The 27,395-nt window shown below is 49.6% G+C and overlaps 1 protein-coding gene across 1 annotated transcript in view; it reads left to right on the top strand.

The window, feature by feature from the left end:
• DYNC1H1 (dynein cytoplasmic 1 heavy chain 1) overlaps nt 1–27,395 on the top strand; it is a 2,031,190-nt gene that overhangs the window by 808,071 nt on the left and 1,195,724 nt on the right. The window contains exons 44-47 of the mRNA XM_069637760.1: nt 12,164–12,297; nt 16,470–16,584; nt 16,691–16,852; nt 22,942–23,156. Coding sequence (XP_069493861.1) covers nt 12,164–12,297; nt 16,470–16,584; nt 16,691–16,852; nt 22,942–23,156 — 626 coding nt within the window. The remainder of the gene's footprint in view (nt 1–12,163; nt 12,298–16,469; nt 16,585–16,690; nt 16,853–22,941; nt 23,157–27,395) is intronic.

The raw sequence follows: 27,395 nt of genomic DNA, 5'->3' as shown, positions 1-27,395 counted from the left end.
GGCTACGTTGAATCGAACTGTCTGTGTGATCTTCGGCAACAGGTCCCAGGTGTCGCTTAACCTTGGCTCCGGCCCTTTGACTCTTGAACTCCTGTCTCTGAGCGTTTCTTGATTCTGTCTGCCTAACCAAAGTAATGCCTGTGATTTTTGCCTCCAACTGCCTCTGGGTATCTCGGGTGCTAAGTGTGTTTTTGCACCGGTAGCATTTCATGTCACGGATACGCGTTTGGTTATTAGACCGAACTGTAAAAAAGTGATTGCAATCGTATTCACGGTAACATGTTTTGTTCGTAACACTGGTCCATTCAAATACAGGGTACTTACCTTGAGACTTGCTGTACAAAGTGAATTGGTTAGCTGTAGTATATTTTTCGTGTGGTTTTAATCTAATAGAAGTGTCGTGTTTGTAACAAATGGTTTAAAAATAAATGTACTTATATTTTTCTACCTGAAACCTTGAATCAGTGTTTGCTTGAGTCACAGTAATTGTGGTCCCTTTGTGTAATCTCTGCTAATGCTCATATACTCTTGAGATAAGCCTGGCTGCTCCGCCACTGCTACCACTCTGACATAGTACAGGCTTGTACCAAAGGTAAAACTTGTATTGCCACCTGTAGTCTTAATTGTGTGTAGTGGTCCCTAATGGCACTGCACAGGATTCTGCCTAACAGTCTGCCATGGATTCACAGGCAAACCCTCCCGCCTACCCCTCTGCGGCTGTTCTCTTGGTCCTACTGCCTCTTTACGTGCTAGAAAATCTCAAGTAAAATGCAGTAAAAGCTCGAGAGCTAAGCACGAGGACTCCCAACACTTGAACGTGCAGTAAACATCTGAAGATGGCTGCCATAGGTAGAGGGCAGTCATTGGCTGGGGCAGTATGACCCAGAGCTCAGTGATTCGTTGTTAGTAGGACAGTTCAGAAATGAAAACGCACGTTCAAGTGTTGGGAGTCCTCGTGCTTAGCTCTCGAGCTTTTACTGCGTTTTGGGCTTTTTCTAAGAGTTTCTCTATTTTTTTTGGTCAATCGAGCCTTGCGCTCCATCGATCCACCGTCCAATTAACGGGGACCCGTCTTTCAGATTCTTCAGCGCCCCTCAGGGGCGAATTTCATTGCGTTTCCTTCGTAGAGGATTCCAGAAGCTTCTTCAAGGCCTACGCCGTGTGGACATGTCGGATGAGAAGGAGGACTCAGCGCCCCTTTTCAAGATTTGTTCCAGCTGCGGCTTACTGAATGTCTTTTCGGACGACGGACATTCCCTGTGCCTTTACTGCCTGCACTCAGACCCGACGCCCGTGGAGGATGACTGTGCGTTTTGTCAGGAGATGGTGCCCCGCACTCTGAAGGATCGTCACAGCCGTCTCAAGGAGTGGCTGCAGGCCAAGGCCCCTGCTCTGGGTGAGTCCCAGCAGCATGCCTCCCCTGCCCAGAAGAAAGTTGCAGTCTTCTAAGACCTTTGAGGGCACACCTCCCGCTGGTTCCAACAAAAGGCTAAGTACTGCGAGTGCACTATCACCTGGAGCGCCGCTGCAATGGGCTCCTCCGTGGCCAGGGCGAGTATAGCGTCTCCAGCGGCTTCGATCACTAGCCAACGCTCAGGATCTTCGGCGAAGAGGAAGTCGGGCCATCCGGGCAAACTCTTAGAGAAGACCCAGACAGGCCCTCTGGAGAAGGCCAAGGGGGAGCAGGGCTCAGACGCTCCCCCGAAGGTGAAGGCCGCTGGCTCGACCAAGGCTGTGAAGTCCAAGGTACATCTGACGAAGGCCCAACTGTCCATCGAAGGAGTGGTGGCATCCCTCGCGTAGGCCGCCATGACAGATCCGCAGGGCACGGCCCCAAAGGTGAGAGTATCCCTGCCTGCCAGGAGGGAGTTCTCTTTTCGGCCCATCGAAAAGACGCCAGAGAAGTTGCCTATCATTTCACCAAAACCTTCTCCCTTGGTCGCAGATAAGGGGGGGTACGCTAGCCCTCCAGGGCACGGATATCTCCTCAGACGAGGAGCTTACCAACCTCCAGACCTTCCAGGAGGAACGATGCGTCGAGAGCAGGCCCTTCGGCAAGGATCCCGACTGAGGGCGATGATGAAGGTGACGACGAGCAGACCGTCGTGGAGCAGCAGGGTGCAGAGGGCTTGGAGGACCAACCTAGGCCGCAGACGCCTGCTCCGTCGCCACAGCCACCTCAGCATCCACCTGGAGATATCTCGGTGGACATTGTCACTGCCTAGCATACTCTGTGCTCAGAGTTCAGGATGCGGATGTCTCTTGCACCGACAGCCCCTCCCTTGGCTCCGGTACTGTCAGAGGAGCCTCCAGCCAAGAAGAGGTAAGTTCACACTCCCTGCCACCTCTCCACCCCCACCCACATCCCTCCCCCAGGGGAATGAGACGGTACCTGACACAGCGACGACGGGCACTGGCACGGACGACGGCTGATTGGGGGATCTCCCTCTCCGCCTCCCAGATCTTCACCTCCCGACGAGATAGGCTTATTCCACGCCATGATCTCCAGGGCCTCTGAGCTATTCCAGCTTGTCCCTGAGGAGAAGAAGAAGGGTTACCTATACCAGCGCCGCGAGGCGAAGAGAAAGACTGTACTTACGATCCTGCTCTTGGATGACATTTGGGCCGAGGGGTTGTCCCTCATGAAGAACTCTTCCTCTGCCCCGATGAAGACGGGCTGTTATGAGTAGAAGTACAGGGTTCCGACTCTGCGCCTAAGTGCATGCGGTCCAAACCATCTCTGGACTCTGGTTTCGGCAGCAGCCAAGAAGTCATCTTCGGGCTCCTCCTCTTCAGCGGTTTTCTCTCTCCCCGGACAGTGTGGGGAAGAAGTTGGATGCCATGGGGTGAAGAGTTGGCACGTCTGCAGCGACTACTACCATTAAGGCTGCCAACGCTCTCGCCATTGCAGCACGTTTTGACCGGGAGCTTTGGTTCAAGATCGACACAGGGTTCCGCCAAATGGGCAATGGCGTTTGCCTTCATCAGCGGGGCTGGCTGATGGCCACTAATTTTCACCAGGATGTTGAGTCGAAGGTTTTGGACATGCCCTGCGACGGGGACAAATTGTTCGGGAAGACCCCGTTACATTTGTTCATCCTGCTCCCCCCGAACTTGTGCTCATCTAGCTCCCTCACACCGTCTCAGGCATTCCAGGCACTCGGTACTCGGACACAAATAATACACAGAGCCAGAAGTGGGGTGTAAAAGCGCTGTAATGTTAACGCACACACCAGGCTCTGGAGGGCTGCATCGACTCTGCCTCCTCCCAGGCCTGGCTCATACTTATTTACAATGCAAAGCTACATATTAATCTCCTCCCATTAGCCGTACGTATTCATTACAGGTCATTTCGCTGAAGAGAGGGAATCAAGTACATTTCAGATCGTCTTTGCAAGGCAGGCTCTTATCGACCTTGGGACTTCAGCCAGCAGCTTCAGAACTGTGCTGTGTACGTTCTCGAAGAGGGAGGGCTATGGATACCCATCTCTGAGGCCTGGCAGGCATTCCACAGCTAGCTCGGCTGGTAATGCTCTGGTGGTTCTCTGCGACATCTGCTTTCATGGCTGTTAGATGTTTAGGCCAGTCCTTATGCCAAATCATTAGGCCAGTCTTCCTGCTTCAGATGTGATGTATCCCAAACCAAAAGAAAGTGCAGAATCAGAAATGTACCAGGTAACATGTGCCCACTTTTTTTCATCTCTTCTTATTTTATCTGTGAAGCGCTAACTTATACATAAGCACATTGCAATAAAACTATTCTTACTCAATAAGGAAGCAAGAAAAATAAAAAAAAATTACCAAACTAAGACAGCTTATTTTTGTCTTGACTCATTTAAAGCCATTCACTGTACTGTATTGCATAAACAACCCCACCTATTAGCATCAGTCAGAATCTAGGGTGCATCTAAAACACGAAAAACAGGCATAACTACACGTCCCGCCCTTTCTAGCTCTAAGCATCCCTGTCACTCTCACATTCAGCAGCACCCCATTCATGTGTCTGTCATGTTTGATTGCACTGTCCAAGTCAAAGTCTCCCTTTCTTTCCAGTATATAGTAACCCTCCAGTACCACCCAGTCCCTAGGTGCACCCGCAGTCAGTGTCAGCAGCAACTTGTCAGTGGTTGTCATATTTTTCCTAAGTAGCATCTTGCATGGTGAATACCTGGTCGCTGAAAACTCTCTCAGCCGTCCATGGAGAACAAATGGCAGCCATTCTTCCCTCTGTGCATCTTTCACATCCATCTGTTTGAACTGCTCCTTCTTTGGCACCTTTCTGTTTTTTCTTCTAATGAGTCATACAAATGTACATGCGCTTATGCCAACCTTCTTTTGCCGTGGGCCAACAGGCCGTCTGTGTCGGGCACGGAAATGCATTGTCTTGCCCTTTCTCTGCATTGATATGCTGCATCATTTCTTCATCTTCCCCTTTCCAAATGGCCAAGAGGTGCTCATATTTCCTTTGATCCTGCTTCTTGCTCTTCTGTAGGATAATCTCCACTACTTCAAGCTGTGGCACTTCCATCAAATGACACTCCTTGTCTTCTATGGATGCCATTAGCTCTGGCTGTGGAGCATTTTCAGGTGCCACGGGCCACTCTCTCTCAGATGCAGTTATCATCTTTCTTCCCAGAGCCAGCACCACGGATTGTGCTTCACCATGCTGTGCTCTCCCCCCCCAAACACTAAGTCACGCTGACACTGACCACCAACTTCATATGTGGGCCTGTCAATGTCCTTCTCTGGTGCACATGCCCTGAAAGTGTCCTGTTGTGATTTGGCATTCTCTGACATGTATGTGCTTGACACTACTCCTTTCAGTAGCATCTTGTTCACTTCCTCGTCTAAGGTGCACACTCCACAGTCACCCATCCTTCTGAACTCCAGTTTATTTATTGACACTTTGTCCGGACATGCCTCCCCCCATTCTGTCAGGACCCCGTTTGCCAAATCAGTCATTGCATCTCTTTTTTTTCAAAATGTCCTCCCTCCCCTCTGTTGCACACATTTGCCTCCTCCGGTGTCTTCCGCCACTTCCTCCCCTTTCCCGGAAATACATAGAGCCACCCCCATTGTTAGGGAGAATTCTCGGTTTAGGCTGAATTTCCTAACCTAGTGAGACCCCCAGCAGCTTGACTGGATTTTTGGGGTTTATTTTTTTCTCCTGCCAAGAGTGAGACTCTTTTACCCTCACTCTTGGGCATGATTTGAGTGTGTTTCTTTGAATCTAGATGTGTTTAATGGGCTATGGGGTCTTTTAATCCATAGGGCTTCATGTGTTTTTGTGATGTGTGTTACACAGCACCCACCGTGCAGTAACAAAGGGGTGTCATAGTGACCCCCCAGTATAGACTCCATACCCTGGGACTGACTACTGTCTCCCAGGGCATGTAAAGTCACCATTGACTTTACTAGTCTTAAATTCTGAACAGAACCAGTACAAACCATCATATTGTGGACTTACTGGCTGGGGCAAATCAATTGCCCCGGGGTCTGTTAGTCGAGGGGGCACGTCTCCGTCTCCCCTGATCGAGTTTTGGCTGGTGGCAGTGGATACTACTTTTTATATTCAACTGCGAATATTTTCCTATGGGATTTCCCATTGTTTTAGGCTACTACCTGTATTTAATTATTTACGGTAGCCTTGAACATACCGCTGGTTTATTTAATTAATATTAATTCTCCGGTTGGTATTTTTTGCCAAAACTTGATTCTAAAATGGCGTTTGTGTTCTCTTCTGTGACTCCAACCCAAGTCGAGCCCTTTGTTCCACTTTTTGGCGGGCTTCTCCACAGAAGCCCTCCAAAGTGGTGCCACTCTGTCTGAGGTACTTGGAAGGGGTGGAGGGAAATTTAGGCACCCTGGACTGAGTTGCCTAGGCAACTCAAGTCGCACTCCATCCTGATTGGCCCAAGTGGTGAGCCGGCTGGCTCACCACTTAGCATGTTTGAGTGACAGCTAGGCTGAGTGAATGGGGGTTTTCTGCATAAAAGCAGGGCTTTGGGGATTGGAACTTGAGAAGTCGCCACAGGACCTAAGAATCCGACGAGGGAGAAGCTGAGCCGACCTGCCACGACACCACCACCGGCGGAGCCCTGCTGGACTGCCTCACCACTTTTCCCAACGACAGAGGAGATCTCCCGCCGCAGAGTCTTCTTCCTTTGACTGGTGGGGATAACCAGTTTCACAGTCTTTTCGCTTTCCCGACGTACCACGTGGCCGCCTTGCCCGTGCAAGCACCCCGGCAACCGGGATACCACGTTTTACCACGACCGCGAACCAAAGGTGCCACCTTTAACCGGAAAACTCTGCGGCTGGTTTCTGCCCTGGTAGTGCAACGACCTTCCTCTTTCCTCCAAGTCGAGATCTTCTCTTCCCCTGGACGACGACGCAACTTGCACCCACTACCAGGAACAACTGCAACACTGGAGGATCCTTCCCACTTAAGTTACCGTGTCCCGCCTGGCTTCCCTTTCTACCGACTGTACGGGGTAGATTTAGCCCCCGGCTTTCGAACCGCCTGGGACACCCTGGCTAAACTTTCCTAAGCCTCTCCACTCTTTTTGAACCCTCTGCAAGACTTTATAAGCCTAGTGTAACTGTGTGATCTTGGGCGCATTTGTGCTCTGCTCTCTCTAAGAGGGGGCCCAGCCTTTGGACTTTGGCTCACCAGTGACTTTTGTTCTTCTGCCTTGCTAATAGTGTTCCTGAATCTTAGAGTGGTGTACCTTTCCATATTCTGTCTTTTTCCCTCCCTTTCTCACAAACTTATTGGAGTGCCATCTAGTTAAGCGCTCACCTCTGTATGAAAATAAGTGGTGTTTTACTGTGACTTATCTGATAAGGAAAAAAGGGGTGTACATATTACAATAGTAACTGTGTTTAGAATATTTTACAATAAGAGTGCTGGAGTGTTTCAAACTGTGTGTTTTTAAATAAATAATTATATACTTCGATACCAAAGCTCTGGTCAGTGTTTGCTTGTATTATTGTATCTGAGTGCCTATTGTGTATACTTTGCATACTGCCTAACTCTTCTTGAGGGAAGTCTGACTGCTCAGCCACAGCTACCAGGTAAATCTGGGTGGTGCAGACTGCTACCAAGTGGGTTTACTGCCAACACCTGTAGTCTTAAATCTTTTGCAGTGTTCCCTAAGGGAACTGCACACGTTTCTGCCTAACATCTATAGCACTGTGCGTCATCCAACCCAACCCCCACAGGCACTGCTGCTGACACCGCACATTCCTGTCCCTCTTGTGTGTCTTCTCTCCTCCCCCTCCTTTACAGACACTGCTTTTTTAATTCTCAGCCATATGTCATCAGCTGCATTCAGAATGTCTGCCCACCCCTGGGCGGATCTTAACCTTTCCTCCACATTTCCTTCCACCACCCTCCTTATCTCGTCTGGCAGCAGCCGCCATATTGTGCCCCTCATGAACATTTGTCCAAGCATTACTTCAAAATCTGAGCGTCTCTGATCACTCTCTACCTCCATCCCCTTTGTGATCTATTTGTGCTTTGCTTGTGATTCAGCACTATCTCCCTTGTCCCTTCCCTGAGGTACCCTTTGTAACTGATGTTCCTGGGCAGCCCCCACTTCCTTCTTCCTTTGTACCGACTGTGGGACTATATCCCATTTGTACAAAATGCTCTTCATCCTTTCCAGCACAGCCCTTATGACAGATCTCCACCTGCCTCTTGCCTTGTCAGTGGACCGGCATCTGCCATATTGCCACTGAAACTGTATTCTGTAATCTGTATTCTCTAATCTTTTATTTCACTTTAACTCTTGAACTCAACCTTCAGACAGACCTCCCACTCCCACTCTGTGCCCTCTACAGCATCAACCCTACACCCACTCTGAACGACCCTGTGCTCTGACTGTATTACAGGTGCATAGAATGCTCTGCCCTATCTTTGTATTATTCCTAGAGTCCCTGAAGACTCAAAATTCCACTAAGTCCACCATTGAAACATGCAACAGGTACAGCGAAAAAATGTTTTTCACTTACCCGTTGTATTGCTGTAATCTCCATCTCCATTCCATACAGTTGATGAAGAGAAGGAGCTTCTGGGTTTCAGCACAATATGTTACATTTGTTTGTCCTGCTCCCCCCGATACTAGTGCTCATCTAGCTCCCTCACACTCGCTCAGGCATTCCAGGCACTCGGCCACAAATAATACACAAAGCCAGAAGTTGGGTGTAAAAGCGCTCTAATGTTAACACACACTAGGCTCTGGAGGGCTGCATCGACTCTGCCCCCTCCCAGGCCTGGCTCATACTTATGTACAATGCAAAGCTACATATTAATCTTTGAGGCCTGGCAGGCATTCCACAGCTAGCTCGGCTGGTTGTGCTCTGGTGGTTCCCTGCGACATCTGCTTTCATGGCTGTTCGATGTTTAGGCCAGTCCTTATGCCAAATCATTAGGCCAGTCTTCCTGCCTCAGATGTGTTGTATCTCAAACCAAAAGAAAGTGCAGAATCAGAAATGTACCAGGTAACAGACCGTGGATGTGTCTCTTCAAGCCTTTAAGGCAGACACGGTGACGGCTCGTGCCTTGGGCACGCTTCAACAGCGACAGCCGTCTTTTCGGACTACCGGCAGAAAATCTCAAGGTTCTCCCAAAGGATTCGGTGGAGGTGCTTCGTCCTACCATCAACCCTCCCGCTCTTTGGTCCAGGAGACCTACGGGGGCCATGCCAAATCTGGAGGAAGTCGTTGCTAAGGTCCCCGAGGCAGCGCTTCGACATCAAAACAGGATTGAACTGGTCGTAGTGTCGGGCCCCCACCCGTGCACCCCGGTGGGAGGCCGACTGGTTGAACTTCGTCAGCGTGTGGAAGACCATCTCGACCGACCGCTGGGTGCTGGACACACCCTGCAATTTCAACGGAAGTGTCCCCATATACCACCAGTGGCCCAGCAGGAAAACCACGTCCTCCGGCTGCTGCTGGAAGTGCGGGCCATGCTTAAAAAAAGGGCACAATAGAGCTTGTCCCAAAGAGGCTCTGGCGCTCCGGAGTGTAGTCTCGTTTCTTCCGCGTCAAACAGGAGACCGGTGGTTGGAGGTCCATCCTAGACCTCCGTCGTTTGAACAAGTACATCAAGTCCCAGTCCCAGAAGTTCTGGATGGTGACTCTTCAACACGTCCTGGGACAGGTAGAAGAGGGGGACTTTCTGTTGTCGCTGAACTTGGAAGATGCTTATTTTCACATCCACATCCACATCCACAAGGGTCACCACAAGTTCCTGCGCTTCATGGTTCAGGGGCAACATTACCAGTTCAAGGCCCTTCCCTTCGGATTGAAGTCGGCGCCAAGGTTTTTCACCAAGTGACTGGCGCAGGTGGCGGCAAAGCTGTGTCTACGAGGGATCCACGTATACCCTCACCTGGACGACTGGCTCAACCGGGCAAACTCAAAGGACATCGCCGTCGAACACACGGCGAGGACCGTCCAAATTCTGACGGATCTGGGGTTCTCGGTGAACTACGCAAAGTCCTGCTTGACTCCATCACAGGACGCGCTGTTTCTGGGATCACGACTCAACAAAGTGTTGTGCCTGGCGTCTCCGTCTGTGGAAAGGATGGCAGCCATTTTTGGCAAGGTGCAAAGGCTGTTGGCACTGAAGGTCGCCACGGTGAGATCCATCAAGTCCCCGCTCGGCATAATGTCGTCATACATCTACCTCATCTGGCTATGCAGGCTGCCGATGCGTCCACTACAGGAGTTCCCGGGTGGCCATTGGATACAAGTGTCAGGAAGCTTCCAGGACAAGATCAAGCTTGACAAGAGCTTCCATCGAGCAATACTGTGGTGGGGAGTCCGCTCACATGAGTCCGGAGGCATGAATTTGCAGACCAAACTACACCAGTAGACCGTCATGACTGACGCTTCCCTGGAAGGTTGGGGTACTCACACCGGAAGTCATCATGCAAGAGGCCTGTGGCTACCGGAGGAGATGATGTTGCACATCAACTGCGAGCAGTGTTTTCGGTCCTCAAGCCCTTCCTGCTGTCCCTCAAGGGCAAGGTGGTGCGGGTCTTCACGGACAATTCTACCACAATGTTTTACATCCAAAGAGGCGCAGGATCTATGGCACTGGGCCGTAGCCCAAGGGATGGTCTTCATCCCATTTCATCTGGCAGGGGTGAAGAGCACTGTAGCCGAATCTCTCAGCAGGCAGCAGTGCTCTTGCCACGAGTGGGAGCTTCGACAGGACCAAGTGGATCACCTTTTACGCATTGGCGACGAACATGAAGTGCCAGAGGTACGCCAGCAGGTTTCCTCAGCCGGGGACCATGGGGGACGTATTCTTCCCCCTGGGATGGCCTGTTTCTGTATGCGTTCCCTCGGTTGCCGTTGCTTCTCCTACTAGTCGATCAACTCAGACGGTCATGGTGCAGGATGATCCTCGTTGCACCGGCATGACCAAGACCGATATGGTACCCGGACCTTCTGGACATGTCAGCGTCCCCTCCAGTCAAGCTCCCAGCGGTCGCAGATCTTCTAACCAGGGAAGGAGGTGCGATTCTGCACCACAACCCAGGATTGCTGAACCTGAAAGCCTGGCTCCTGCAGCACTAGTTTGGGGGCTACGATCTCCCAGCTGATTACAAGGAGGTGCTTGCCAAGGCCAGAGCCAAATGCTACAGACACAAGTGGAAGAGGTTTGCCGTTTGGTGGCGTGTTCAGAAGATCAATCCTCTGCGAGTCACTGCTCCGCAGGTGCTTCCGTATTTGTTGTCGTTGGCCAAGGCAGGACTGGCCCATGCTTGCATCAAAGTTCATCTGGCGGCTATTTTCTGCTAGACCAGATCTCCAGGACGATCATCCTTTTCGTTGCATCGATTGGTCAAGGAGTTCGTCAAAGGACTATTTTGCTCGTTCCCGCCGGTGAAGGCTCCGGCCCCGGCGTGGGAGCTCAATGTGGTGCTTACTATGCTCGTGGGTCCTTTCTTCGAGCCTATGCATTCGTCTTTTTGTCGGCGAAACAGCCTTTCTTGTGGTCATCACCTCCGCACGGCGAGTGGGAGAGATCCAGGCCCTCTCTTGTAAACCACCTTATTTGACATTCCATGAGACAAGGTAGTGCAACGGATGCACCCCTCCTTCATACCCAAGGTGCCGTCGGACTTTCATCTCAACGAGCCATTGGTGTTACCTGTATTTTTTCCAACGCCTTCTGGCCGGCTGAGAAGACCTTGTACACGCTAGATGTGGCTAGAGCGCTGAAGTTCTATGTGGACTGCACAAAGAGTTTCCGGATGACGTTGCAATCTTTTGCGAACTTTGGCCATGTGAACCATGGGAAGGCCCTCTCCAAGGCTTCCATTTCCAGATAGCTCTCCGGCTGCATCACCCATTGTCACCGGTTGGCAAACCGCCCGTTGCCTGGCCGTCCGATAGCCCATTCGACTTGAGCGATCGCTGCAACTATGGCGTTCTGTCTGGTGTGCCCCTGCTTGACATCTACAGGGCTGCTACGTGGAGGTCGACGCACACCTTCACGAGATTCTACTGCGTCGACAGGGATTCCAGGGAAGAGTCCAGAGTCGGCCAAGCAGTGCTGCGCAACCTGTTCGCTTGAAGGTGAGCCTGGTGAGGAGGTAAGTGATGCTTATGATGAGCCTTTGCCACCTCCTGTGGTTGTGCATGTGTGTACTGCTATATATTCTTTATTCATGAACATGTAAATCCATGCCAGAACCCATGCTGGAGAAGGAATAGGTTACTTACCTGTAACTGTTGTTCTCCAGCATGGGTCTGGCATGGATTCACATGCAAACCCTCCCGCCTACCCCTCTGCGGCTCTTCTCTTGGTCCTACTGCCACTTTATGTGCTACCAAATCTGAAGATGGCTGCCAGAGGAAGGGCTTAGGTAGAGGGCAGTCATTGGCTGGGGGCAGTATGGCTCAAAGACCAGTGATCGGTTGTTAGGAGAAAGACAGTTCAGAAATGAAACTGAAACTGATTTTTGTCTTTACGGAGGTTTCCCCAGCCTGACAGGGAATATTCGTGAGCATGTGAATCCATGCCAGATCCATGCTGGAGAACAACAGTTACAGGTAAGTAACTTGTTCCTTGTTTTTTAACCTAAACCCATTTTCATTCTGGATGCCTGTTCAAATAATGATTACCTTTGTTTGTACCTAGGATTACATTCCAGTGGACCAGGAAGAACTGAGAGATTATGTGAAAGCTCGGCTAAAAGTATTTTATGAGGAAGAACTCGATGTCCCACTTGTTCTATTCAATGAAGTGTTAGACCACGTGTTGAGAATTGACCGGTAAGTTGAATTTGTTTTAATGAAATCTAGATTGGTGCTTTGTGGGAATTTCTGCAATTATCTATTTAGCTCTTTGCCAAAAAAAAGTAATATTTAAAAGAAATGTTCGCATTTGGGAAGTTTTTAGATCATTGCTGACTTGTAGCCGCATACACATGTTTACTGGTATGCCCGTCTCTTCCTCCATGCCATTGGGATGATGTCCCTAGGAAGGACACTGGTCTCCAGCGTGTTGATCATGAACATCACTGTATCACTAGATCAAAAGATTGTGCATGGGTGCAAGAGGCTGCATGTTCGATTTTTCAGAACTGCTACTGTTTTAATATTGCTACCACTAATTAGTGGGCCTTCAAAGTTTTACATCAAAAGTCTAACCAAAATTGCACTTTGTAATGAGGAAAAGCAGTAAAGCGTTAACAACATCGAGCAAAGGTTTGGTATAAAGTCCAGTTGACCTACACAAACAAGAGTGTATGCCAGCGTCTGTCCCCTGGGCAGTTCCTACCCATGATGCACACCTCAGCAGTGCATACCCATCAGGACACCTCACTGGATTGCAGAAGGATGGTTCCAGTGAAGATCATCAGTCATGCAGCGACATCTTACAGCAGTGAACACAGAAGCAGCCACAGCCCAGCGTTCCTTGACCTGAGAAGGCTGAAATTGCAAGGACAGGCAACATAACATAGGCTAAAGATCCTGGGAGTCCCAAGGCTGTACTCTGAATGGCAACTGCTGCTTATCCCAAACGGGAGCTAGTCAGTCCACTGGGTGGTGCAGGGACCTTTTGACGTCTTCCAAGTCGGGGACCCTCCAGCAGGGGTTGAGACTGGTTGTTGCCACTGGCCAAGGGTCAAAGCACCAACGAGGGTTGTTGAGATGGATTTCTAGAATCTGGACTGGAGGACAGATTTTAGGAAGCCAACCCAGTGATGATGAACAGTGATTTCAGAGGTGAGCCAAAACCCAATTAAGGTACGTGGATGAGTAGTCAAGGCTTAGTCACAAGAGTGTGTGAGTGGATTTAGGGTCCCTCTATGAGCCCACACAGAATGGCACACAATCATTCAATTGAGACAGTTCAGTAGGAATATAGTGATTTATTATAGGCGTTCTGAACACATTATTGCACAACATTCTGATGCAAATATATAGTCACCATTGGTTCAAATATTAAAGCAGGTAAGTATTTCAGATGTAGTAAGTGAAGGGAACCGCCAGATCACAGACAATATCCTAACTTAAGAAGTCCAAATTCAATGTTGAAGGGGACCCTGTGCCCAAAAAGGTCACAGGAGCCACACCATCTTTCTCACCAGAATGGCTTCTCTGTAGGAAGGATTCAATAGGCTTGTGTTGGTGATAGTTTCAAAGATCTACAATTTTGCCAGAGGCACGAGTTTTCCTTTCTTCCAGACCCAAGGCTACCCTAGGGGCAGGATACCCGAACCAGGTTTGACGACCATAGGTGAGTGGAATGGACTTGAGACAAAGGGACAAGGGGGTTGGGAGGTGGGGGGGTGGCGCCGGGTTGGGACATGCACATGCGCATTTGCTTTTGCTAACACCCCCCTCAGATTTTTGCAGATTACTTTGTGGATTGTCTGGGGGCTCGATTTCCGTTTGTTCCAGTGGGAGGAGCCCAGTAGTTGCAGGTTCAAGGATTTTGCTGGTTGAGTGGAAATGCAAGATGCAGCGCTTTTTGGAGAAGCAATGCAGAATCCACTGATGCAGACCCCTTCACGACATTTCACAGGTTGGAGGAAGCTGAGTTCCTGCAACGGTCTCGGCACACAGGCAATGGCAGACAGGGCCACTGCAGCTGCCCCAGGACCGTTTCCATTGATGGTGAAAAGCTGTAATTCGGGGGAATGCTACTTGTGGCACAAGCGACAACAACCAAAGTTCCGTTCTTCAATTCGGACCGGAAACTGTTCTGGCAAAGTAGCCCACAAGAGCTTGTAAATCCACCAGGGACACCTCTGAAGGCTCTAAAGGGCTGCAACATTGAGATGGTGCTGTTGTTCCCACTAGTCCAAGGGCTAATGCACCACTTATGGTCTTCGGATATCGGGCATCGGAGCAGGGCTTCACCGGGCTGGCTATTAGAAAGGTTGCTGGGCCACTTCAGGAATAGTCTTTGGATCTTCAACAGGCTGCTCGTATTTGAGGGATTTTTGCCTCCAACACAGATCTGAAGAAATGGCTGCAGAGGTCCTCCTCTATCGAAAATCTGAGCTGAAAGTCCAAGCCCACCAATGGCAAGGACCTGCACCATTCAAACCACCAGTAGTTGTCCAATCAGGAAACTACTGGTGCCACATTTGTCCCACAGGGAGCTGCAGCTTTTCCGGGCAAGTGCATGACCTTTAAAAGTACTTTCCTGACCTGTGAGGGCCGGAAGCAGACCAAACAACAATATGGCCAAAGAACAAGCTAAAATCTTGTGGCACAACCGCTCTAGGGCACTAGCCACGTTCAATACCTAAACATGAATGTGCACAACAAAATAATGTAATAACAGTAAACAGTAAATGTTACCACCTGCTTGTCTTTAGGCACCTATAAAAGTAATCAAAAATCCTGTGTAAAAAAAGTATGGTGACACAAAGGTATCCCCACTGCTCTGTAAGATACTGTGTTCGGTGTTAAAAAGTATCAGAATTAAAAAAGGAAACCTAGTTCTCCAGCATTGGATCTTTCATAGATTCGCATGCTGTGAATTTTCCCAGTGGGTAGGCTGGGAATCCTTGTTAACATACAGCACTTTCAGCTTAAACTGACAGCTTAAGTCATTTTTTGCTCTAGTATAGTCATAGTAATACTGCCCACAGCCAATAGGAACATTTCCCTTCGCTCCTTCTCTATTAAAAAAAGAAAACCTGGTTTCCCAGAGTCTGAAGGACTGATCGTTTACCCTATAACATGTGAGCAGAAGGCAAGAGAAGTGAAGTTGTAGCCTTCACTTCCCTTCACAAAGTCGAGGCAGGTTAAACTGAACAAAAAGAATGTGGGTTTCATAGGAAACTATGGAGGGAAAGTTTTCAAAAAGAATCTTTCCTAACCAGGGTCATCTGAGATCACACAGATGGGATGGGCTTCACCGGGCTAATCACTGGAGAAAATGCTGGTCAGCTGCAGGGGTCGTCCTCTGGTCATCGGCAGGCTGCTTTTGTTTTTAGAAGTCTTGGTTCCAAAGATGAAGTATCGAATAGCTGCAAGAGCCCTCCTTTCAGCCAAGATTGAGGCTGGGAGCTAGCCCAAGCCCTCCAGTGGTAAGGATCTGCAATGTTCAAACAGCCCATGGTTTTCCAATCCTGGACAACCACTGGTCATGACATCGATCGAGCAACAAACTTTTGGGGCACAAGAGGATGGAAACTGGGACCACAGTCCCAGCCCTCTCCTCTGACACACACACAGCCCACTTTACCACAAAAGCAGCAGCTTTCACATGGAAAGGGGTTACTGTATGTAGCATTTCCTGACCTAAGATACCTGGAAGAAGGCCAAATATTAAGTGAAAAACCTAGTGGCATGCCATTTTAGGGTGTTGGCCACTTATAGTAGCCATTCGACTTAAATGCAAAAGTGAACGAGTTAAATATTACAGCTGCCACCAGCTTTACTAGTGCACGCTGTAAAAGTAACCAAAAAGCCATCATATAAAAAGTTGATACAAAGTATCCAAACTGCACTTCACTGCAAGATGTGTGCAATTGTAACAATACAAGAATTCAGAGATACTGTCTCAATAGTGATAGTCTTACAGACTAGTTTCCCCATAAGAATGAGCAAACGAGCAAGGGAAGTAAAGCTGAAGGCTTTACTTCCAAAATCTCAGGACAGTGTTCAAAACAAGCAAAACGAAAGGGTTTCCCTTTAAAATCTATTAGAGGAAAACAGCAAAAAGAAACTCTTCCCAAACAGTCAGGATAACAAAAAGTCAGCCAAAATATAAACCGACTACAAATTTTAGCTAAAAGAGAGCCAACAGTTCTTTGTTACTGAACATATTTGTTTGTTCTGACTTGCATGCAAGTCTTGGATTGCTACAGATGACTCCATTTTATAATGCTACATCTATCCATTTTGGTGCATATAATGTTTCACTTAACTGGGTTTTGTAAGTTTAACAATGTTCATAACAAGTTTTGTTTCTATTACAGGATATTCCGCCAACCACAGGGTCATTTGCTTCTCATTGGAGTCAGTGGAGCTGGAAAAACAACACTTTCTCGTTTTGTGGCCTGGATGAATGGTTTAAGTGTCTATCAGATAAAGGTAAATTCACATTGTGATTCTCTTCTTCATGTACTAATTGGACGGGCTTCTTACATTTAGCTTACCAATTACAGCAATGTATATGTCAACAAGTATCATTTTTCAGGTACACAGAAAATATACTGGTGAAGATTTTGACGAGGACCTGAGAACAGTACTCAGACGTTCTGGCTGCAAGAATGAAAAGATTGCCTTTATTATGGATGAGTCAAATGTGCTGGACTCTGGATTTTTAGAGCGCATGAACACCTTGCTGGCCAACGGAGAGGTAATTAAGTTGCAAAAATGTGTTTAGCACCAATATGCTGTCCGAAGGAACTTCATTGTGCTTTAGAAAACACCAGGCGAGGGGAGGTTTAGGTAAACTGATTAACAATGTCCCATCCAGATGGGTATGCTGGACTTTAACTTCATTCAAAACTACTGTGAAGTTGATGTTTGATACGTCTGGTAAAGTGAACTTTTGGATTTAAGGTAATACGCAGCAAGGCTAACCTACTGCATTAACAATTGCTGACATTTTGAAATTGTAAGACACACAGTCGCTGCTTATACTGTAAATCCACAACTTTGGTTGGTGTTGCCCTCTGTTGCAGCCGGTGGAATGCAGTCCGAGCGGTCAGGGGGATCTGTGCTTAGACCAAAGATTCTGGTTGCCATCACTGATGATACATAATTATAGGTTTGTGATATGTTGACCAGCACTCCACTTGTTATGATCTTGTAGAGGTTTTAATTGTAAGAATGATGGAATGGAAACTTGTGAATCTGCTTAGATTCACATGCTGTGCATATAGTCTGACATCTAGTGGAAATCAGCAGAGTATTGCATCTTTCTTTCGAAGATCGAAAGAGGATGTCGACATGGGTGTGACTGTAACACTATCCTTAACGTGACGTGCAGTGTACCCAAAATCCCTCACGCGTCGAGGTCCCTCGGATTATTTTTTTCCACCAACCTAGTTGGTCGCATATGCAGAGCTCTGAAGAGTTTTTTATATTGCTTACTTTAACCCCACGACCTCTGGTCGTCTAGTCTCCTGACTAATCTTCTTGACGTCTGCCTCGTGGGTTTCCTGCCGCCAAAGACATCTACAACTACTCGGCAACTTTTCAACGACTGTTGACCGCATGGCCTCGGCCCTCCGGCCAGGCCCTTACATTAGGGAGAGTGGGGTCCTGGGTTTATTCCTCTCTAAGAATATATTTCCTTTACCCCTCTTTCTCTTCTTGGTCTGGCTGCCGCTACCCTCTTCTATGGAGAGGACGCCCTTTAAATTTTGCCCGTCGTGTAACATCAAGTTTCCTTGGAAGGACACCCATGACTGTTGCAATCAGTGTCTTCCTCAAGACCACTACGAGCACTCATGCAAGTCCTGTAAGATCTTTCGACTGAAAAACGTTGAAAGACAGGTGGACTAAACAGTGGGTGGCCTATGCTATGCAGGCCGAAAGCCATTCCCCCATTGGCACCGTTGCTTCGGACGACAAGGAATCGCCCATCGGCAGTCATGGCTCCGAGTTGCAAGCCATTGACCTCTCAGCGGAGCCTACAGTCTTCCAAGTGCCTGTCCCTGGCCTTTGCAGGCAGGCCAACGGCTCTGTTATGGGGAGTTCACACCCCAGCGACAAGGGTTCCCAAGCCACGGATACCAAAACACACAACCCCTAAGGCCTCTTCGAAGGAGTAGTCGAAGCGCACAAAGCCAACAGGTCTACCAAAAATGTAAACGGTGCCTTCCGAATCTCACGGTTCGGCGCCCTCCACGCAACAGCCTTGGCAGCATGCGAATGGGCATTAATCCTAAAAAACATACTGTTGTCGATACACCTTCCAAAGGCGCACAAGCACCTAAGGCCTCGGTGGAGTCACTGACCGCGACAATGCCGTCTGACGCGTCAAGCCCTTTCGATTCAACTGCAGAAAATATGTAAAAGCCTTGCGGCTGTATTTCAGCACCCCCTCTCATCGAGAGTATTCTGCAGCCCCTCAGCCTTTCTCTAAGCCCTTATTAGCAACATCTCCCTCTTCTGGGCAACCTTTTCCACCTCCAGACTAGGGAGAGATTTGAACAATACATGGACAAAATGGCCCAATTTATTGACTTTTCTGACAGGTACATTACACCCAAAAGACACAGGGAAGAGGACTCCTGCCCCATTCCTTATAAACTGCAGAAATTCTCCATCTCTGCACAGGGGCACCAGGAGGATATCTTGGATGTCGCAGAGGACCCAACACTGGAGGATACGTATGAGGACATTACTCCCTTTGCACTAGACACAGCAGATCAGGACCCAGACTGGGATCAAGATCAGTCAGGGGATCAGGGCCCTTGGCTATCACCAACCATACCGATGACCCGGACATCATTTGTCTAGATCCCCTTTCTTCACCTCCACAGAGATTTGTCACCTGTTGACGACCAGATATAATTCAATACTATTTTAAAAAGAGCAGACCATCATTTCCAGATTGCAAGACATGAGGCAGCTCCAGACTCAGATTTTGTTGAGGATATCCTCAAGGAGAAGCCTCTGACTAGCCAAGGCATCCCCTTACTGAACTCTATAAAGATGCGCCTGGCCCCTTCCTTACTGTTGCCGTCTCTCACACAGGCGGTCAAATTATTCTGCCCATCCCCATCTGACCCACTCTACATAAGGTCATGCTACACGGGACTTGCTGGTGGTTACTACCACTCTGAAAAGGTTGCTGGTTCCAGTCTTCGGCTGAAGCCCCTTCAGATAAAGACTTTAAAAAGCTTTATGCCCTGGGTAAACGGGTCACTGCCTCACAGGCCTGCTCTGCTAGGATCGCAAACAATACCATACGACTGGCAAGTTACAGCGATAGTCCAGGTTGGCCTTCAAGATGTCCCAGAGCCCACCCGATCACGCCTGCTGGCGTTCGTGGATGAGGGTAGACCGGTTACCCATAACATATTGAAGAACACTCTGGAATTTGCTGAAACGCTGGACGCACTCTAGTCCAGGGGACCTTACTTAAGAGACACGCCTGGTTAAAGAACTCTGGCTTTAAAAACAAAACTTGGGCCTCTCTAATTCACAAACCAGTTGAGGACTCCAACTTCTTTGTACCCAAAAAGGATCTCGCCATGCGCCCTGTTTTAGACCTTTGCCCGGCGAACAAGATGTCGAACCTCAAAAATTCAGGATGACCACGCTGCAGGAGGTAATCCCACTGCTGCAACGGGGATTACATGTCCACATTGGATTTGAAGGATGCATACTTTCATATTTCAATGTTGCCAGCGCACAGAAAGTACTTCAGGTTCATGGTAGAGGACACCCACTATCAGTTCAAGGTTGTCCCCTTCGAAATTGCCTCTGCGCCACGGGTATTCACAAAGGTTCTGGCGTTAACAGCTGATGACCTGTGCAGGCAGTCGATCCCAGTCTACCCTTAACTCGACGACTGGCTCATAAAAGGGGATTCGTACGGAAAATGCCAAACAAATACCCAGAAGACGGTAGATCTTCTCTTCAACTAGACAAAATCCAGTCTAGACCCCACTCAAGTCAAACAGTTTCTGGGGGCTCTAATTCGGACAAAAGACGGATTTGTCTTTCCCTCCAACTAGTGGGTTCAAAACATGCTGTTGCTGATCCCTCACTATGTAGCCAGTCACCAGGTGACTACGCAAAGCCATGAGACTGTTAGGAATGATGGCTTCCTGCGTCTACCAAGTTTCTCACGCTCATCTGCGCCCCATGCGAGGGTGGCTCTCGAGCCAATGGTGTCAGGCCAGTGACCAGTGGGATGATCTACTTGTTGTCTCGGCAGCCCTCGTTCAGTCTCTGCAGTGGTGGTCAAGGGAAAACCTTCTGCTGGGGAAAACCTTCACCATCCCCGCTGGAGAAGCCACTTTCATCACAGACTCATCTCTGATTGAGTGGGAGGCTCACCTCCTTCAACAGACAACGCACAGCGTGTGGTCCCCAGCAGTAGCATCCAATCACGTCAACCTGTTGGAATTGCTAGCTGTGTTCATGGCCCTGAAGGCCTTCCAGACACCTCCAGGGGAAGAAAGTTCCTCACGGACAGTACTACAGCCATGTATTAGTTAAACAAACAAGGGGGCACACACTCTCTAGGGCTGTTGAAACTGTCCCAGAACATATGGAGGTGGGCTCTCAAACACCTAATGCTCCTCCTTTTACAACATGTTCCAGGGGAACTCAATCTTCTGGTAGACATACTCGGCAGAGACGTCCCCCTACCCGTAGAGGATGAGTGGTGGCTACAGGAGGACATTGTACTCAACGTCTTTGCAGAATGGGAATTCCCAGAGATCGATGTGTTCGCTACTCTGGGGAATGCCCCGCTCTATGGCCAGATTACACCTCCAGGTACCCTTGGAGCCGCTCTAAGTGGAAAGGTCTTTGGATAACATGGTTCAGGAAATTTGTATCTGTTCCACTTCCCCCCTGTCCCCCCCACCCCCGAATTCCCTGCTCAACAGAATAGTGCACAAGATGCACCAAGAGCCAGTCAGGATGATTCTGGGGGGCCCTATGTGGGCCTGCCAGCCTTGGTTATCCCATCTCATGGTAATGTCAGTCTCCCCTCCCAGGAAGCTGCCATGCCCGTACAGCATGTTGTAACAGGACAGGGTGGGGGGAAACACTCCATCCATGCCCACAAACTCTCAACTTAGCAGCCTGACTCCTGAGGTCATAGAGTTCCTCAAAGATGCATCGGCATACTTAGAGAAGCACAAAAGCCTAACACCAAACATTGCTACTCCAGCAAATTGAAGCACTTTGTCATCTGGTGTAATGGCAAGGGCATCAATCCTATTGAATGCTCACCTAAAGATATCATCCTCTACCTAACTCACCTGTTAGATTTGGGACTGGTTTTCAATTCTATAAAGGTCCACTTAGCTGCGCTTTCAGGGTACACCACGTCCCAGAGCAAGGTTTCATGGTGGAAGATTCCTGTAATTTAAGCCTTTATGGATCGGGTAAAGAGACTTCATCCCTTATTTACAACCCAGCTCCGGGAGGGACCTGAATGTTGTTCTTACAAGACCAATGGGGCCTTCCTTTGAACCAATGCACAAGTCTAGCGTTAAAGCTCTCACCTACAAGACCACCTTCCTGGTGGCTATCACCTCTCTAATAAGAGTTGGTGAACTGCAGGCCCTTTCAGTTCAGGACCCATTTGTCACGATTCACAAAGATAAAGTGGTTTTGCGCACACACCTGATCTTTGCGCTTATGTTTATCTTGAAGTTCCATGTAAACCAGTCCATAGAACTACCCACCTTTTTCCAGAACCCCACTAACGTGGTGGAAAGAAGCCTCCACACACTGGATGTAAGAGGAGCAGTTATCTACTATCTGGAAAAAAACAAAGTCTCTAAGAAAAACAAACCAGTTCTTCGTTTCAGTGGCAGCTGGTAGAGAAGGGCACCCTATCTCTAAATCAGCTGTCTCCAAGTGGATCGTAAACTGTATCACACTGTGTGGTACACTCTTGCCAAGAGAGACTTACCCTTCACGCCTAGAGCACACTCCTACTCGGGGCACAGGGGCTACCATAGCATTAATTGCAACTGTTCCTCTCGAGTTCATTTGCAAAGAGGCAACCTGGAGTTCTGTACACACCTTTACACAACACTACTGCCTAGATACACACTCTAGGTCTGATTCTCAGGTGGGACAAGCAGTGCTAAGACATCGGACTGTTCTTTCTCACATCCCACCACCATATCTGGGTACTGCTCGCTAGTCTATGCACAGCATGTGATTCTAAGCAGATTCACAAGCATCAGAAAGCATGCATTACTCACCGTAACAGCATTTCTGATTGTAACTGCTTAGATTCACATGCGACCACCCTTCCTCCCCTCGTGGAGTAGAAGGAACAAAAGGCGGCTTACACATTCTCTCCTAGCTCATGCTGACTATAAGGCTCCCTCACGGCAGGAAAAACACAACCAGAAGGACCTCAACAAGTGAGGGATTTTGGGTACACTACATGTCATGTTAGGGATAGTGTTAGTCATGCCCATGTCGACGTCCCCTTTCGATCTTTGAAAGAAAGATGCAATACTCTGCGTTTTCCACTAGATGTCGGACTATATACACAGCATGTGAATCTAAGCAGATACAATCATCAGAAATGCTATTACGGTGAGTAATGCATGTAATTTTACCTTGGTACGCCTGGCTACAGCCCAAGTAACTAAGTAAATGTGCAACAGCCGGTAGACCATGAACTAAGTGTACTTGTTTAAGAGTGTTGCATTCATAGCTCTTACTGACCAGACTGAGTATGCATGGCGAGTTGAAAAGTGTGCTACATTTTTATTTTATTTTTTTAAGGTTCCTGGGCTTTTTGAAGGAGATGAGTACTCAACCCTTATGACACAATGCAAAGAAGGAGCCCAGAAAGAAGGCTTAATGCTCGACTCGCATGAGGAATTGTACAAATGGTTTACCAGCCAGGTTATTCGTAATCTCCATGTTGTCTTCACTATGAACCCTTCCTCTGAGGGCCTGAAGGACCGAGCTGCTACTTCTCCCGCTCTCTTTAACAGGTAACAGGCATTTGTTGCACACAAACAGTAATCCAAACCTTTTCAAACCATATGTATCTTTCACTCAAATTAATTTCTGAATGTATTTTTAATTTTGAGCAGCTGCTCCAGTTTCTTCTTGGTAAACATTCAAATCTATTGATTTGCAGCATGTTAGCCCTTGATCAGCATGAACTGCAAAAAGTAAGTTCTTAACTAAGGTATTTAGAAGTAGAGGTACCATTTATATTCCTCTGGCCATTATTACTCACCACGTTCTACCTTACACCACTGGCCAACTCTTCTTTTCAAGTAATGCTTGCAGTAAAATGGAAATATATCTGCACAAGAGAAAATGTAGATGTTGTTGACTGATGGGCTTTAAGATGTAATGTTACTTTAAAAAGCATGTTGTCCGTAAAGCTAGTCTAAACTGACACAATTGGTAGTGTAACGGAATAGTTTGGCTTTACGCTTATTTCAGCGATGGGCTGATTTTAGGACTGGATTTCTATACTCTGGCCTCATGCACAGAGGTATAGGAGGCCTACCTAGTTGGTGAACAGGGCCAATTCTGGGAGTGTTATGCTTAATTCCCTCTCCTTGTGAGACCGCCAGCACTTTTTGCTGGACTTCTGGACCTTTTTCTTGTCCTTAATGAGGGAAGTTTTTTCCCCCTCATTAATTCTTACTCATACGTCACGTCCCGTTTCCTCTATCTTTGAGGGCATCCCCCAACATGGGCGACAGTACCAGAACCTTAGGCAGCAAAACAATTGAGCTTCCCCTTTAAATGTACTATAGCGTGTAGGGCAGAGTCCTCTGGCATGGGAACTCACCCCACCCGCCCCCTCCCCCACCCCCGGCGCCTCACCTCAGTCCCTTTTTCCACACAGATGGTGTCGGACCTGGTAGCCAGCGCAGATACTTAATTAGCTTTCCACTTGCTCCCTTTTTTTTCAATCTTAACTTACCTCACCTGGCGCATGACGGTTACAGGTGGAGTGCACGGATCGGTTGGAGTGCACAGAACTACTGGAGTGTGCTCGATCTCGAGATAAACCACCTTCTCCAGCATGGGGTCTGGCATGGATTCACATGCTCATGAATATTCCCCGTCGTCGGGCTGGGAATCCACGGTAAAGAAAAAATCAGTATCAGTTTCGTTTCTGATCTGTCTTTCTCAGTGGTAACCAATCACTGGTATCTGGGTCCTACTGCCCCCAGCCAATGACTGCCCTCTCCCTAAGCTATGCCTCTGGCAGCCATCCTGATACTTTTACCGCACGCTCCCAAGTGTAGGGAGTCCTCGTGTTAAGCTCTCGAGCTTTTGCTGCGTTTTCGTGCTTTTTCAAAGAGAATTTCTAATTTTTCGGTCAAATAGAGCCTCAAACTCCACCGTCTCTACATCCGATTAACGGGGATCCGTGTCGGATTTTTCTACGCCCCTCAAGGGTGAAGATTTCATCGAGTTACGCTTCTTGGAGGAGTCCAGAAGTTTCTGCGGTCTACCCGATCATGGCCCAGGAAAAAGGAAGCTCGACGCCCGGAAAGCTGTTCAGGGTTTGCCCTGTATGCCAGCTGCAGAATGTGTTCAAGGAGGACGAGCACTCGAAATGTCTCTACTGCCTTCATGAGGACAAAACGCACGTGGAGACGGACTGTGCGTTTTGCAGGCACATGTCGGAATGGACCATCAGGGACCAACACCTTCGTCTCTCCAACTGGCTGGAAGGAAAGAGCCCGTCGGGTGAGAAGAAGTCGTCTGAGCGGTCTTCTTAGTCCTGTGAGGGCGCCCTGGCGACGGGGGCCCAACAGAAGGCAAAGCACTGCGAGTCCGCGGGCACCGGGAGCGCCAAACGGTCGGGCTCCTCGGCTACCAGGGAGGGCGCACCCTCTCCAGCGCCATCAACCACGAGCCAACGCTCAGGCTCAGGGAAGAGGAAGGCCGCGAACCCGGCAAAGCTTCTGGAAAGGCCCCGGTCGAGCTTGAAGGATCCGGCCGAGGGGGAGCGAGGCGGTGACCCTCCCCCCAAGGTGAAGGCCGCAGGCTCACACAAGGTGGTAAAGACCTTGATTCACCCGGCCAAGGCCTCTATCGAGAAAGTCGTGGCGGCCCTGGTGCAGCCTGTGGAGGCTACACCAGTGGAAGCGACCTCGGGGCCCAGAGTCTCCCTGCCTCCGCGGAGGGAAGCCTCTTTCAGACCCATCGAAAAGACCCCCGTGAAGACCCCGGCGCAAAAAGAGGGGGGGGGGCGGTGGCCATTGTGGACACGGACATAGCATCCGAGGTGGAGCTGGTAGAAGTCTTAGAGGGCCTCGATGAGGGCGTCAAAGAGGCCCGTTCCCACGGGAGGGATCCCGACAAAGGTGACGACGAGAGCGACGGCAGCACCGGCGATGGTCCTAGTCACCCGTCGCTTCCGGAGCTGCAGGATAACTCGGTGGCCATTTTGTTGGCTATCCAATCCTTATGTTCGAAGATAAGGATGAGATTGCCCTTACCACCGACTGAGGATCCGGAACCAGGCTCGAAGGAGGAGCCAGAGCCAGGCCCTGTGGGAAGCCCCCCGAACAAGAGAAGACGGATCCATCTAGCCACGCCTTTTCAGCCCTCGCGGCCTACTCAAACTTTGCCCACATCCCCCGTCCCTGGGGATGACACGGGAACGGACACGGCCACGACGGGTACCGACGATGACGACGGCGGTGACGACGGGACGGAGCTCCCATCACCAGCCCGGGCCTCCCCGCCCGACGAGATCGCATCTTTCCATGCAATGATAGCCAGGGCATCCAAGCTTTTTCAGCTCTGCCCAGAAGAGAAGGAAGGTTTCCTTTACCAACGGCGCAAGGCCAGGAGGAATCAGTCCTTGCCGTGCCTCTGCTGGATGTCATCTGCGACGAGGGTCTCACCGTTCTCAAGAACCCGTCTACGACGCCTGCCAAGAGGGCTCGGTACGAGAAGAAGTACCGGGTCTCCAACGCGGCCCCTTTGTGCCTTAGGGCACAACCGACCCCTGACTTGGTCGTCTCAGCGGCGGCCAAGAAGAAAGCGGGGGGGCATCGGCCTCAACGTCAACTTCCCCGCCGGACGGCGAAGGAAAGAAGCTGGACGCAATGGGACGACGAGTTATCTCGTCGGCGGCAACAACGATTAAGGCAGCCAATGCCCTCGCGATCGTGGCCTGGTACGACAGGGAGTATGGTACAAGATCGCCCCCTTGTTGGACTTCCTACCGGACGACAAAAGGGCTGAGGCCCTGGAGATCTTGCAAGAAGGCGAAGTGGCGTCGGACCACGCCATTATGATGGCAACGGACATTGCCGACACCGGTTTCCGCCAGCTAGGCAACAGCGTTTGCCTTAGACGACGAGGGTGGCTCAAGGCGACAGATTTCCGGCAGGACGTACAAGCCAAGGTTTTGGACATGCCGTTCGACGGGAACAATCTGTTTGGGAAAACAGTGGACGAGTCCCTCCAAGCCATCAAGGCAGACACGGAGACAGCTAAGGCCCTAGGTGTTCTCCGGCAACAAAGGCCGTCCTTTCGGAGCACCGCAGGCAAGCAGGGTGCCTCCAAGGGATTCGGGGGTGGCTCCTCTACGTACCGCCAAGCGGCTTGCTCCTCGTCACAGGAAGCCTATAGAGGACAAGGCAAGTCAGGTGGACCCCGCCGTCATTGCCTGGGAGGCCAAGGCAGCAAGACGTCCTCCAAGCAAGATTGAACCGACAGCGGTGGCGGGCCCCAACCGAAGCACCCCGGTGGGAGGCCGGCTGGCGAAGTTCGTCAGCGTGTGGGAGTCCATCTCCAGCGACCGTTGGGTGCTGGATGCCCTGGCACACCCTCGAATTTCTAAAAAAGTGCCCCCGCATCCCACCCGTGGCCAGGAAGGAAAATCACGTCCCTCAACTGCTATTGGAGGTAAGGGCGATGCTCGAAAAAGGTGCCATTGAGCTCGTCCAGAAGAGGCTCCGGGGCTCCGGAGTATACTCAAGGTACTTCCTCGTGAAAAAGAAGACAGGAGGATGGCGCCCCATCCTGGACCTGCGACGACTGAACAAGTACATCAAGGCACAGAAGTTCCGGATGGTCACCCTCCAGCACGTGCTGGGACAGCTGGAGGAGGGAGATTTCCTGCCGTCGTTGGATTTGGAGGATACGTACTTCCACATCCCCATTCTAAAAGGACACTGAAAGTTCCTCAGGTTTGTGGTCCAAGGACGGCACTACCAGTTCAAGGCCCTCCCGTTCGGCTT

The sequence above is a fragment of the Ambystoma mexicanum genome, chromosome 14 (assembly GCF_040938575.1).
Source record: "Ambystoma mexicanum isolate Mex_15411 chromosome 14, UKY_AmexF1_1, whole genome shotgun sequence".
Classification (NCBI taxonomy): Eukaryota; Metazoa; Chordata; class Amphibia; order Caudata; family Ambystomatidae; genus Ambystoma; species Ambystoma mexicanum.
The sequence above is the reverse complement of the archived record's forward strand: the minus strand, read 5'-3'. Positions and strand labels throughout refer to the sequence as shown.